General features: G+C 43.7%; 1 protein-coding gene across 1 annotated transcript; it reads left to right on the top strand.

The window, feature by feature from the left end:
* Window positions 1-390: 390 nt before the first annotated feature.
* Window positions 391-13428, top strand: FCF1 (FCF1 rRNA-processing protein). Its single transcript, XM_058655623.1, has 9 exons — window positions 391-531; window positions 1134-1201; window positions 2150-2221; window positions 3025-3173; window positions 6550-6622; window positions 10256-10343; window positions 12634-12728; window positions 13212-13325; window positions 13366-13428. Exons 1-8 carry the CDS (start codon window positions 529-531, stop codon window positions 13258-13260), a joined length of 597 nt encoding a protein of 198 aa, XP_058511606.1. The 5' UTR covers window positions 391-528; the 3' UTR covers window positions 13261-13325; window positions 13366-13428.
* Window positions 13429-14335: the final 907 nt, after the last annotated feature.

Genomic DNA, 14335 nt, shown 5'->3' with positions numbered 1-14335 from the left:
GCCCCGCCAGCAAGGTGGCACCTCGCCCAGAGTCGCCCTCCCTGACGCCCCCAGCCCCATGAGCAGGCAACGCCGCAGGGCTAGCTGGCCGGCAAGAGGCTTGACGCCGGGCCCTGGGGGAGGAGGACGTGTCTCCCCACACCGCCGGGCAACCCCAGGCTCCCGATTCCCCTACCCTTTTCTCCCTGCTTCTGGAACACAGGTGCAGCCAGCTCTTCTGGGATATGCCTCGGGCTTGGAGAGGAACGTTACCCGAGCCGGGGTGGGGGGGAAGGGAAGTTGGCAGCGCGGTCTAGAGCCAGCCCTGGGGCTGCCGTAGGGTGACAGTGACACCCAGGTAAAGACCATCAGCCCGCAACCCTTCCCCCCACCAAAAGACCCCTCAGTAAAGACTTCTGCGGGGAAGAGAAGCCGGCTCGGCTCGGGGCTTTTCCGCTTCCGGGCTCGCCTTGGCCGGAAACGGTGGTGGATGACGTAGAATCATCGCGCTATCGGTGATTCCGGAAGAAACAAGAACGCTGCGGCAGCATGGTGAGAGGGGAGGGTCCTCGAAAAAGTGTTGTGAGACCTCACAGTGTAGCAGATCGGGGTTAGGCTGTATTCCACCCGCCTCAGCCTTGCTTGTGCCCCTTCTGGTCTTCTTAAGGGCCTCGAGCGGAGCCGGTGACTCCTTACAGCATGGGGAGAAGGGACTGTGTCTTCGGGGAATAAGAGCGGTATGGACAAGGAGAAAGAAAGGGACTTTTTAAAAGCCAGGGTATTGGGGCCTGGCGCGGTGGTCTAGCGGCTGAAGTCCACGCCTTGAAATCGCCGGGATCCCATATGGGCGCCGGTTCTAATCCCGGTGGCCCCGCTTCCCATCCAGCTCCCTGCTTGTGACCTGGGAAGACAGTCGAGGATGGCCCAAAGCTTTGGGACCCTGTACCCGCGTGGCAGACCTGAAAGTTCCTGGCTCCTGGATTCGGATCAGCTCAGCTCTGGCCGTTGCGGCCGCTTGGGGAATCATCAGACAGAAGATCTTCCTCTCAGTCTTTGTTCTGTGTATCTAACTTTGAAAGAAAAATAAAATCTTAAAAAATAAATAAATAAAAGGGTGCTTTCAGTGTTTTTAACTTTATCATTTCTGTCTCAAGGGGAAGCAGAAGAAAGCAAGGAAGTATGCGACCATGAAGCGAATGCTTAGTCTCAGGGACGAGCGGCTGTAAGTGTCCGCGGTCAGCGGGGTCTCAAGATGGCTGGGGGCCCAAGAGACTGGAGGGAATAAGCAGTAAAAGGTTTTGGGATTTGTTTTGAATGTTATTGTTTTAGATTTATACACCATGGGGTAGTGGTCCTTTAATTCCTGAGCGGTTACACGGGCCTGGGGGGAATTCAATGTTTCTTGAGTGTCCACTTTGTTCCGCCCTGGGGTTGTCGATCCTATTATGGTTAAGGATTATACCAGGGCTGTGAGCTCGATGGTTTTTGTCTTGCTATTGTTGCGGTACTATATTTATAAGCGGAGGGAAATATGCTTTGGCTTGGGTTTATTTTCTTTTTTAAGCCGTCGTTGAAGGATATTGAGATCAGAGACCCTGGGCGTTGGTTGTGTCCAGCCTCCTTTTGAAAGAGAATAGGAAAAATTCTCTGTTTTACAATCCTGTAGGAAGCCAGGTCGCTGTGGAAGAAGAGTGGTGTTTGAGACCCTGCTGCCAGGTGGCCCCTAACTGTTCTAGGGAAGAGTGTAAAGTTACTCAGGAAGGAAGGATTGGTCTTGGAGGAGTTTAAGACATTCACAGCTTATCCTTAACATGAGTTGATCATGTCGTTTTTAATGACAACCCATTTTGTAGTATTTTGTTTCTAACTAGCAGTTAAATGCTGTGGGTGCATTTCGAGGGTTTAGCCTTGGGAAGAGGCCTGTGGGAGAATCTGCTCACGCATCTCATCAGTTTCTGTTTAGGCATTCACAGTCTGAAGTACAGGCTTCATTAACTAAGCTTGATGCTTCCTGGTGACTTCCCACTGTGGTTATTTGCTCAGAAAGTATATGCCGATACTGCCATAGATCAGTCACAAAGTAGATGTGGACTCAAAACAAAGAGAGATTTGATTGTAGAATGAGATGATAACTACTATGTGGGGGTTTTTTTGTTTGTTTTAATTTCAGTAAAGAAAAGGATAGACTAAAACCTAAGAAGAAGGAGAAGAAAGATCCCAGTGCACTGAAGGAAAGAGAAGTGTAAGTAGTCAAAAATGTTGACTTTTAAAGTTAGAAGAGACGTTTTGAAGCCATAAACCTCTTTAAAAAAAACCTTGCTTTCCCATAACCAGTCTGCTCAGTTTTTATTAGTGTGCCTGGCACAATGATGCAAATAAAAGAAGTACTGGTGGACATATGTCACTTCCAGCGAACTGAAGGTTTAGGGATTTCAAGGAGCAGTGAAATAGCCTCTAAAATCCTACCACTGTAATATACTGCTAATCTCTTATGTTACCAGGAGTCTTTTTTTAAGTCTTGATCACGCCTAAAAAAAAGTAAGGATATATGTTTAGAATGAAGGTTATTGCTTTTAAGTAAATGGGTTGTTTTGTTTTTGGATACTCGACAGATAAACTAGTGCTGAAAGTCACTGTCAGGTTCAGGCCAGGCATCTCGGGCTGTTAGAACAAGAGCAGATACTGCTGTGTCCAGTGCAGGATCCTGACACAGGGCAGGCTGCTCTCCCCACTACCTGCATATGGTCCATCTCAGGAGCCTGTGAGAAGCACAGACCGGCAGCCACGTTCCCACCACATTAGCTCTGTTCTACCTTCCCACAGCCTGAGCTGCTGGACGGTGTCCACTAGAGGGCACCTGGAGTGGATCAACGGCATGTGAGGTGTGGTAACAAACCTGAGGTTAAGCCATGCCGTTGTCTTTCTTCCAATAAGCACCAACAAGTTTAATGTGTAGCAGACTGTCTGGAGACTTCCTTTTTTGTTTTTGTTGATAACTCCAAAGTGCCAAGTAGGCTTGACTCTATGTTTTTGTTTTCCCATCAGCCCACAGCACCCTTCCTGCTTATTCTTCCAGTATAACACACAACTGGGCCCGCCTTACCACATCCTCGTTGACACTAACTTTATCAACTTTTCCATTAAAGCCAAGCTGGACTTAGTACAATCAATGATGGATTGTCTGTATGCCAAGTGTGAGTATTATGTTTTCAATTCTCTGCAACACTTGTACAAAATGATCTACATGCAAGGAGGGATGTGGAGTTCTGGTTACTAGGATTGTTGGCCATTCACTTTGCAGCGGTTACCAGAGTAGTACTCATTCTCAGAAAAATGAAATAATGCATATTTTGGGCCCGGCGGCGTGGCCTAGCGGCTAAAGTCCTCGCCTTGAAAGCCCCGGGATCCCATATGGGCGCCGGTTCTAATCCCGGCAGCTCCGCTTCCCATCCAGCTCCCTGCTTGTGGCCTGGGAAAGCAGTTGAGGACGGCCCAATGCATTGAGACCCTGCACCCGCGTGGGAGACCCGGAAGAGGTTCCTGGTTCCTGGCATCGGATCAGCGCGCATCGGCCCGTTGCGGCTCACTTGGGGAGTGAATCATTGGACGGAAGATCTTCCTCTCTGTCTCTCCTCCTCTCTGTATATCTGACTTTGTAATAAAAATAAATCTTTTTTTTTTTTTTTTTTTAAAGATTTACTTTATTTTTACTACAAAGTCAGATACACTGAGAGGAGGAGAGACAGAGAGGAAGTGGAGCTGCCAGGATTAGAACCAGCAGCCATATGGGATCAAGGTGAGGACCTTAGCCACCAGGCCACGCCGCCGAGCCCATAAAAATAAATCTTTAAAAAAAAAAAAGAAATAATGCGTATTTGACTGGGAGTAACTAGCATTCACAGTTCAGAAAACAGAATGCTTTAGCCATCATTCTTGAAATTTTTAACAAAGTGGAAAAATTTTTTTTAAGATTTTTTTTTTTATTTGAGAGTCAGAGAGGAAGAGAAACATAGAGGAAGATATTCCATCTGTTGATTCACTACCCAAGTGGCTGCAACAGCTAGAACTGTGCTGATCTGAAGCCAGGAGCCCAGGCCTCTTTCAGGTCTCCAGCATGGGTGCAAGGTCCCAAGGCTTTGGGCTGTACTCAGCTGCTTTCCCAGGTCACAAGTGGGGAACTGGATGGGAAGCAGGGCTGCCAGGGTTAGAACCGGCGCCCATATGGGATCCCAGCACATTCAAGGCAAGGATTTTAACCACTATGCTATAGCGCCAGGTCCAGTGATTTATTTTTATATTTATATATAGTCTTCTTTAGAATTTTTAAAAATATATTTGAGAGTCAGAGAGATGCAAAGACACACAAAGACAGAGCTAAAGTTACTGGTTTACTCCCCAAATGCCTACAACAACATTCAGGACCTGGTGCTAAAATTGGGAACCAAGAGTTCAGCCCAAATCTCCTGTATGACTAACAGGAACTCAGAAGTTGAGCCATCCCCTATGCCTCACAAGTTCTAGTTTAGTAGGAAGCAGAGGCAGGTACTGAACTCAGGCACTCAGGCAGGGGCATCTTACCACTAGGCCAAATACCTGTTCTAAGTATACACACACACACACACACACACACATACGTACCTATGTACATTCTTTTATGTTAAGGAAGATACATGTTTCACTCCACTCCAACATGCAGTATCTAAATGAGACAATTTGCCATTGATGATTACAGAACAGAACCAGACGTTGGACAATGCTTAATTCCTAAGCATTCAGTTTAGTATTTGTACCACAAAAGATCTAAGGTTGTTTATACCCAGCCTGTCATTTAGCATTAATGAGTTTTCCTCATGTATTTGGACATCCACTTCAAAATGGTCCACTTTACTACCATGAGAAGGAAAAAGAAAATTTAAGCATGTACAAGGGAATAACTTCATTATACCAAGATCTGTTGACATTTTGTGGTAGCTGTATTTGTATCTTTAAGATTTATGTAAAAAGCAGAATTAGGGAGAGAGTGCTTGCATCTGCTAGTTCGTTCCTCCAATAGCCACAATGGCTGGCACTGGGACAGGCTGAAGCTTGAAGCCAAGAGCTTCCTCCAGGTCTCCAACATGGGTGCAGGGCTTCAGGGGCTTGGGCCATCCTTCATTGCTTTCCTAGATGCATTAGCTGGGAGCTGGATTAGATGGGGAATAACTGTACTCCAACCAGTACTTGTATAGAATGCAGGCTTATCTTATGCCACATGCTAGTACCCTATTTGTATGTTTTTTTAGCCTCTAACTAAAGGTACCAATGTTATTCATTGATTTATTGATTTATTAGAATGAAGATGAGGGCAGGTGTATATGCAAAGTACATGAGAGCAAAATTATTTTGCCTAAAATTATTATATAAGAACTACTATATATGCTTATTATTTGTGAAGATAACACCAATTGAGAAAAATGAGGCTAAGTATAGTAAACTAGTCATCAGTAAGGATCAGGCTTGGTAGGGTAGAAAATTAAACAGTTATTTTTTCATGTAGGTCTTTTTAAAATTGATAAAGTACTTCTTACAGAAATTTTACTTATTTACATTTATTTGAAAAGCAAAGAGACATACCTTCCATCTGTTGATTTATTCCCCAAATGCCCAATTCTAGCCAGAAGCTAGAATTTCCAAATGTCCCACATGAGTGGCAGAGAAGTAATAGTACTTGGGCCTACACTTGCTGCCTCCAGGGTGTGTATAAGGAGGAAGCTGGGTCAGAATTGGAGGCAAGACCCAAACCCCGGCATGCTGATAGAAGATACAGCCATCCCAAACAGCAGCTTGGCCACAGTACCCATTTGGGATCCTGCCGCATACAAGGAGAGGACTTTAGCTGCTAGACTACCACATCAGGCCCAAAATAAGCACTTTAAAAATAAAACTAAATGCCCGGTTCTGTAGGCTTATTGGCCAGAGTATTGGCCTTTCATTTGGTCACCGGTTCTAATCCCAGCAGCCTCGCTTCCCATCCAGCTCCCTGCTTGTGGCTTGGCAAAGCAGTTGAGTACAGCCCAAAAGCATTGAGACCTTGCACCTGTGTGGAAGACCCAGAAGAGGCTCCTGGCTTTTGGCTTAGGATCCCCGCAGTTCCAGCTGTTGTGGCCGCTTGGAAAGTAAATCATCGAACTACACTTGATCTTAGCCAAAAGGCCGAGAAGCGATGTAAATCATCGAACTAAAGATCTTCTTGACTTGTTTTTCGTCCTCTGTATATCTGACTTTCTAATTAAAAAACGGATAAATAAACAAGTCTTTAAAAAATAAAAATTTAATTAAAATAAAAGTAACAACAGAACCTAACTTAAATTTGTTTCTCCCAGTTGCTGACAGATACCTTTGGGAACTGTGGTGTGGGACTGGAGCAGTTCCTTCTTACCGTTAATGTTGACTAGGGGTTTCTTCTCTAGTTCTTTGTCTGTTGTCCTTCCAGAAGTCTCCTGAGTCTTTCAAAGATTCTAAACAGGATGTAATTCACAGAGCTTTTTCACTGGTTGAGTTACTAATATCTGTTTGGTTTTCTTCTGGCAGGTATCCCTTGTATAACTGATTGTGTCATGGCAGAAATTGAAAAATTGGGGCAGAAGTATCGAGTGGCACTAAGGTAAGGAACATCCAGTCTAGATTTTTCTTAGATGTGTATATTGAAGATTCTGTTGACTCTCCTTCTGGTTACTGTCCAAATATTCCTTGAACAATTACTTTCTTTTTATAAAAAGATTTATTTATTTTGTTTGAAATACAGATTTTACAGAGAGAGTACCTCCATGCATTGGTTGACTCCGCAGTTGGCTACAACAGCTGGAGATGGGACAGTCCAAAGGCATAAGGCACAAGCTTTTTCTGAGTCTCCCACATGGGTACAATCACCCAGCGACTTGAGCTATCCATTGCCTTCCCAGGTTATACGCAGTGAGTTGGATCAGAAGTATAGCAGCGTTCAAAAACTATAAAATTGACAAAGCAAGTATTTCGCTTTTAGAAAGTTTTAAACTGGGCCCAGTGAGATGGCTTAATGGCTAAATCCTCACCTTGCAAACGTCAGAATCCCATACAGGTACTGATTGGTATCCCAGCTGCTCCACTCCCCTGCTTATGGCCTGGGAACACACAAGTAGAGGATGACCCAGAGCCTTGGGACCAGGAACCAGGAACTTCCTCTGGGTCTTCCACACGGGTGCAGGGCCACTGCCTATCAAACTGTGTCACATAATGCAATGTAACCAATACAAAAAAAAAAAAAAAAAAAAAAAGATGTTTCATAAGCTAAAAAAAAAAAAGATTTATTTATTTTTATCACAAAGTCAGACATACAGAGAGGAAGAGAGACATAGAGGAAGATCTTCTGTCTGATGATTCGCTCCCCAAGTGACTGTAACAGCCAGTGCTGCGTCGATCCAAAGCCAGGAACCAGGAACTTCTTCTAGGTCTCCCACATGGGTGCAGGGTCCCAAAGCTTTGGGCCGTCCTCAACTACTTTTCCAGGCCACAAGCAGGGAGCTGGATGGGAAGTGGAACTGCTGGGATTAGAACTGGCACACGTATGGAATCCCAGCACATTCAAGGCAAGGACTTTAACCACTATGCTATAGCACCAGGCCCCCTTCTGCTATTCTATTGCAAATGCCTGTAATAGCTGGAACTGTGCCAGGCTGAAACCAGAAGTCTAGATCTCAGTCTAGATTTCCCACATGGGTGGCAGCAACCCAAGTACTAAGCCATCAGCTCCTGTCTCTCAGGTGCTCATTAGCAGGAGGCTAGCCTCAGGAGTGAAGCCAGGACCTGAACCCAGCCCTCCTTTTGGGTGTTGATGCCCCTAATGCTGGCCGCTTCTCCTATATGAATAGCAGGGAATCTACTCTGTCACTTCAAGGGAAACAACGTACAATGTGCGTTGCCATTGTTAAATTTGAGCTGCTCTAAGTGAAAATTCGATTTGGAAGACTGTGAGCTTATCACAAGCCCAATACTAAAAGACCTTTCTGCTAACACCAACAGAGATAGGATGTTTTCTTTATCATGTTGTAGTGTATAGTGAAAAGTATTAGTAGATGGAAGTAGTTTGACTGCAAGGAGAAATAGAAATGTTAACTGGAGACAGGTGTGAACAAAAAAAAATTGTTAGCTTGTTTTTTCTTTGTTTTGTTTTTGTTTTTTCGTTTGGTTTGTTAAGAAATAGTAGAAAAGGGCTCGGTGCAATAGCCTAGTGCCTAAAATCCTCACCTTGCATCCGCTGGGATCCTGTATGGACTGTGATTCATGTCCCAGCAGCTCAACTTCCCTTCCAGCTCCCTGCTTGTAGCCTGGGAAAGCAGTCGAGGACGGCTCTTGACCTTGGAACCCTGAACCCTCATGGGAGACCCAGAGGAAGCTCCTTTCTCCTGGCTTCAGATCGGCTCAGCTTCAGCCATTGAGGCCACCTGTGGAGTGAACCAGCAGATGAACGATCTTTCTCTCTGTCCCTCCTCTCTGTGTATCTGCCTTTCCAATTTAAAAAAGAAAATCTTACAAAGAAAAAAAAGCTAGTGGAGAAGAGCTGGGTGGTTCCCAAAGTGGTGATGTGCAGAGCAAAGCTCTACGACCAGGCAGGAGTGGGGAATCTTTTCTCCTGCCAAGAGCAGTTAGACTATTTATAACATCATTCATGGGCCATACAGAATTATCAAGTTAAAAATTAGCCTGCTATAAATTTGCTGGATTTTGAGTCCCGCCTGCGGTTATTTTGGCAGGACCAGATCAAATGATTTCACAGGCCTTCTATACTCCATGGGCTAGACACTCCCCACCCCTGCTAGACTATTGCCTACCAAATTTCTCAGCCAGTATTCTCTCCTCCTACTAGTGCATGCTCCTTGCCGCAGCCTGCTTAGACTTTCTGAGACCACACTTTGCTCAGAAGTCTTTCAGTGATGGACTGACCTGTGTCAAGAAACGCCCACTTCTCAACTGGCACTGGTGCTCTGCCACCTGAAGATGGGCTCAGACTTCCCTGAAGACTGGCGAACTCTTTTTCAGATGGCTGATCTTACATCTGTTGGTTCATTGCCCAGGTGGCCAGGGCTGTGCCAGGGCAAATCCAAGAGCGAGGAGCTTCATCTGGGTCTTCCACATCAGTGGCAGAAGCCCAAACGTTTGGGTCATCTTTCATTGCTATTCCCAAGCCATTAGCAAAGAGCTGGCTCAGCTTTACCAACCACAAAACAATTTTTTTCTACCTCTTTAAAAATAAAATTTTAAAAAGATGGGGATAAATCTAGAGAAAGAGTGTCAGTGAAACGGATTTGTATTGTATTAATTGGATCATATTCAATATGTAAGTATATATAGTTCATTGAGTTGCTGTATTTATTCAACAGTTTAGATAGGTCCCTCCTCATTCTTATGTACAACTCTGCTTCAATTTTAAAAATAGGATGGTGCACAAGAATGTATTTAACTTTCATCTTACTGATATTTAGATTATCTCCAATATTTCAGTCTTTTTTTTTTTTTTAAGATTTATTTTATTTTTATTGGAAAGTCAGATATGCAGAGAGTTGGAGAGACAGAGAGGAAGATCTTTCATTTGTTGATTCACTTCCCAAGCGGCTGCAACTGCTGGAACTGTTCCGATCCAAAGCCAGGAGCCTGAAGCCTCTTCCAGGTCTCCCACACAGGTGCAGCATTCCAAGGCTTTGGCCCATCCTCTACTGCTTTCCCAGGCACAAGCAGGGAGCTGGATGGGAAGTGGAGTAGCCGGAATTAGAACCAGAGCCCACATGGGATGCCAGTGTTGCAAGGTGAGGACTTTAGCCACTAGGCTACCTTGCCAGGCCTCTAATATTTCAGCCTTTGAAATTGTACTGTAATTACCACCCTTATGCCTATGTAGATATTCATTTGTATAGAGACAACTTCGTAAAAGTAAAGTGACAGAGTTAATGTTCTTCATGTTTTAACTCCTGGCTTTTCCCAGCTGTGTAGCCTTGGGTAAATTAATTGACCGTCTCAGGCCTGCTTTCTTATCTCTAAAGTGAAAATAAAATAATTCAATTTTGAGGTGATGCAGTGGCCAACAGCATGCACAATTCTCTTTTCCTTACCAGTAAGTTGTGTTTCCAATTACAGTGTAAGTTTCAGGGAGACAGAGGCAATAACTGAAAATCTCCTAAGATAGTATTACTTGTGCTTCACATACGAAGAGTCAGAAAGATAATTGGATTACTTGAATGTTTAATCCACTTTTATAATCCTACAGGATTGCCAAGGATCCAAGATTTGAACGATTACCATGTTCACACAAAGGAACCTATGCGGACGACTGCTTAGTACAGAGAGTGACTCAGGTATCATCAGTTCTTCGGGTTTATTTTAAAAGTATATATATATATCAGTAGATTTATTTCCTGAATGTTCAGTCAGTAAAGCATCTAGGAAAATAAATGGGGAGGGGAAAAAAAAACTATAGCATCCCTTCATAAGAGCATAGTGTCTTCATTGGTGAAAATGGACTGAAAATCTCCATGAGCATTTGCACAGGCTTGGGAGCAGACATGAGTTGCAGTTCTCAGCACCTGTATTTCCTGGTTTGTGATTTGGGTCATTTACTGACTTTCATTCCACAAACTTCTGTGAAATGATTATGAGTAAATATAGATGTGTCAGATTCCACCTTCCTCTGAATCTGAGATGAGATTCCATTTCCATTTCCTCCTCAGTAAAGAATTTTGTCTCTGTGCCCGGTGCAGTGGCCTAGCGGCAAAAGTCTTCGCCATGAACGCACTGGGATCCCTTATGGACACCAGTTCTAGTCCGGCAGCTCCACTTCCCATCCAGTTCTCTGCATGTGGCCTGGGAAAGCAATCAAGGACGGCCCAAAGCCTTGGGACCCTGCACCTATACAGGAGACCTGGAGGAAGTTCCGGGCTCCTGGCTTCGGATCGGCACTGCACCGGCCATTGCATTCACTTGGGGAGTGAATCATCAGACAGAAGATCTTCCTCTCTGTCTCTCCTCCTCTCTGTATATCTGACTTTGAAATAAAAATAAATAAATAAATAAATTTTGTATCCACTAGCCTGCCCCCAAAATTTTGTCAGTTCTTCCCCAGTGTCTGTCAGGGAACTGTGTCATATATCAGTTGGAATATATAGCCTTTTTAAAAAAAATTTATTTATTTTTGTTGCAAAGTCAGATATATTTATATTTGTTTATTTTTACTTATTTATTTATTTAATATATTTATATTTTATTGCAAAGTCAGAGAGGAGGAGAGACAGAAAGATCTTTCGTCCACAGATTCATGCCCCAAGTGGCCGCAACGGCTGGTGCTAAGCCCATCTGGAGCCAGGAACCTCTTCCAGGTTTCCCACACAGGTGCAGGTTTCCAAGACTTTGCACCATCCTCGGCTGCTTTCCCAGGCCAGAAGCAGGGAGCTGGATGGGAAGCAGAGCAGCCAGAACACAAACTGGCACCTGTTTGGGATCCTGGGCATGCAAGGTGATGACTTTAGCCACTAGGCTTCTGCACTGGGCCCATAAGTAGCTTTTTAATTCTTCCTTGCTGGCCTCCTTGTCAAGCACTCTACAATTTGTATGACTGATTGCTCTTGTAAGAACCTCTCTCTGCTAAATGTGATCGTCTTCAGCTGGTGACCATAATACCATCCCAGCCATCCCTGTAGCCACTTGATCCTTTGGGTGACCCAGAATTTCTCTTAATTTTTCACAGCACAGCTTACACCATGCTGTAACTTAAGACCAAATTAAGGCTTGTGCATGTCTTATTTGGCTAGTTCTCTGCCTACAAGCACTGGCATCCCATATGGGTACCACTTCCCATTCATCTCCCTGCACCTGCTTGGGAGACCTTGAAGAGACTCCTAACTTTGGGGAGTACACCAGCAGATGGAAAATCTTTCTTTCTCTGTCTCTCCTTCTCTCTGAAAATCTGCCTTTCCAATAAAAAGATAAATAAATAATAATAAAAAAAAGTATCCAGTGGGACCCTATAAAGAAGCAAAGTACAATCCCAAAATAACTTCAGCTTCCCGCTAGGTGTTACTGCTTTCAGAGCTGCTAGATTCAGGCTTAAGATCCTGGAAATCCTTGTCTTGCTTCCTTCTCCAGGGTAGCCTACCTGTGCCACCTGCAGATCTGAGACCTCATCCCAGCCCTGAGATTAAAAAGACCAAGATCCCCAACCTCCCATTCTAACATATTCCCTTCCACTCAGGAGACAGAAAACAAGTTACAGCTTGTAACTGGTTTTCTTCTAATATTGTTAGGGCTTCATTTAGCCCAGGCAATTCATTGTATGTTTTTGTAAATATGAATGACATTCGGGGCTCGGCAGCGTAGCCTAGTGGTTAAGGTCCTTGCCTTGATCCCTTATGGCCGCTGGTTCTAATCCCGACAGCTCCACTTCCTCTCTATCTCTCCTCCTCTCAGTATATCTGACTTTGTAATAAAAATAAAAAATAAATCTTTTAAAAAAAATATGAATGACATTCATGGTAGCCTTCCCTTTGATACTGAAAGTGGAAGGGAATGACCAGTCAGTGGTTGTACCATTTTGCATTGCTCGGTGAAATGCTTACTGAGTTCTGTGTAAGTATCGATGAATGTGTCTTCCAGCACAAGTGTTACATTGTGGCCACAGTTGACAGGGACCTTAAACGAAGAATCCGAAAGATCCCTGGAGTTCCCATCATGTACATCTCCAACCACAGGTGAGAAATTTCCCTTGGGGAAGTGATTGGAAGTATGTGCTTGATGTCAGTTAAAATTAGTTCATGTTTTAGAGTTATACAACAACTGTTTGAAAGAAGTAACTGAATCAAATGTTTGTGTAGTTACATTTAAAGACGTTAAACAACAAGAACAAAGGCAAAAGACAGGATTTAGCAATGAGATAGACACATTTTTAATGTAAGATTACAAGCAGAAACAGATACATTATTTTAAATATAAAGCATTAATTTAAATCAAGATAATCTTTTTGGCCCAAAATATATGTATTTTTTTCCTTTTCATTTGAAAGAGAGAGAAAACACATTACAGTTGGCATTTTCCTGTAAATCAGTCACTCCGACATCCCTCTAAAGTGTTCTTATTATCAAAAGCAGCATCAGTGCAATGAGAGTGTTGGATGCGGTAAAGGGGGGCTTCACATGGGACCTTTGTCACCACTGTTATTTTCTCATCTCATTCAGATACAACATCGAGCGGATGCCAGATGATTATGGAGCCCCCCGGTTCTAATCCTTCCAAGGTGAAGTATCCTGACCTGCACGCGACCAACTTGATCTGTTGCTAGTTCATTGGACCTGCACGTGACCAACTTAATCTGTTGCTAGTTCATTGGACATGCTGTAGAAGGAATTATTATTTTTTTTTCACATATTTGCTGTGTTATGAACTGAATATGATTAAATGTACTCACTTTGAGTGCTGATTTGAAAGTGGTATTTTGTCTTATTTGATATAAACAGATATTCCACTTATGGCTTACATAATTTGATGTTCATTGTTTTATGCTAATCTGTGGAACTCAGTTTATCCTGCAGACTTAATGATATGCAGTCTTACCTTCAGCACACTCATATCTGTGTAACATGTGAATGGTGAATAGCAGTGATTAAGGTAAAAGTGTCGGGGAAGTTGTGAATGCATAAATGAGGGCAGAATGGCTTCTTCATCCTTGGCTGGGTGGGGACAGAGAAAAGGCTAAAGGTGATGCTGTTTGAGTTCACAACGGAAAGGGGCTTGCCCTTGTAAATGAGAGAGAGAAGATGGGGCATGGAAAGCAATGTCAAGAAAAGATGGCAGGATGAATGCCATAGGGCATGGATGTGCCTGGCCCAGGCATAGAACTGTCAGAAAAGGTTCCTGACTTGTGTTGGGAAATCATGGGGGAGAAGGGGCCTATACCCACATCTGTGGTTCTGGAGGGAAGGGTCGTTACGTGGAATGCTCAAGGGTTTGGCTGTGATCCTGAGATTGAGTGTTTCATTATTAATTTTGAACAGGGAGATGACAGATCAGCTCTTCACTTGTTTTTGTTTTTTAATTATTGTTTTATTTTTATAATCTTTACATAGTTGATTAGGGCACAAAGGGTCAAGGGCTACAGAAAAATGTGTAAGACCATTGTTTTCACATTCTTTTTTTTTTTTTTTTTCTGTACCTGGGGCAAGGAGGAAGATAAAAGAAGAAGCCCCACCCAGCCTTCCACCCATTCCAGGGTCCCTGATATGGGGCATGTTCCGAGGGCACTGCTCAAGCGGTTTTGATAGTTGTGCAGTTCTGAATTGCTGCCAGTGTTGCGATTTCAAGC

This window comes from Ochotona princeps, chromosome 26, assembly GCF_030435755.1.
Source record: "Ochotona princeps isolate mOchPri1 chromosome 26, mOchPri1.hap1, whole genome shotgun sequence".
NCBI lineage: Eukaryota > Metazoa > Chordata > Mammalia > Lagomorpha > Ochotonidae > Ochotona > Ochotona princeps.
Note: the sequence above shows the minus strand (reverse complement) of the source record. Positions and strands in the feature narration are given on the sequence as shown.

Coding starts and splice junctions, on each gene's coding strand:
- FCF1 (XM_058655623.1), top strand. Junction 1,202..2,149: donor AGTCTCAGGGACGAGCGGCT/GTAAGTGTCCGC, acceptor TTTTAATTTCAG/TAAAGAAAAGGATAGACTAA. Junction 10,344..12,633: donor TAGTACAGAGAGTGACTCAG/GTATCATCAGTT, acceptor TGTGTCTTCCAG/CACAAGTGTTACATTGTGGC.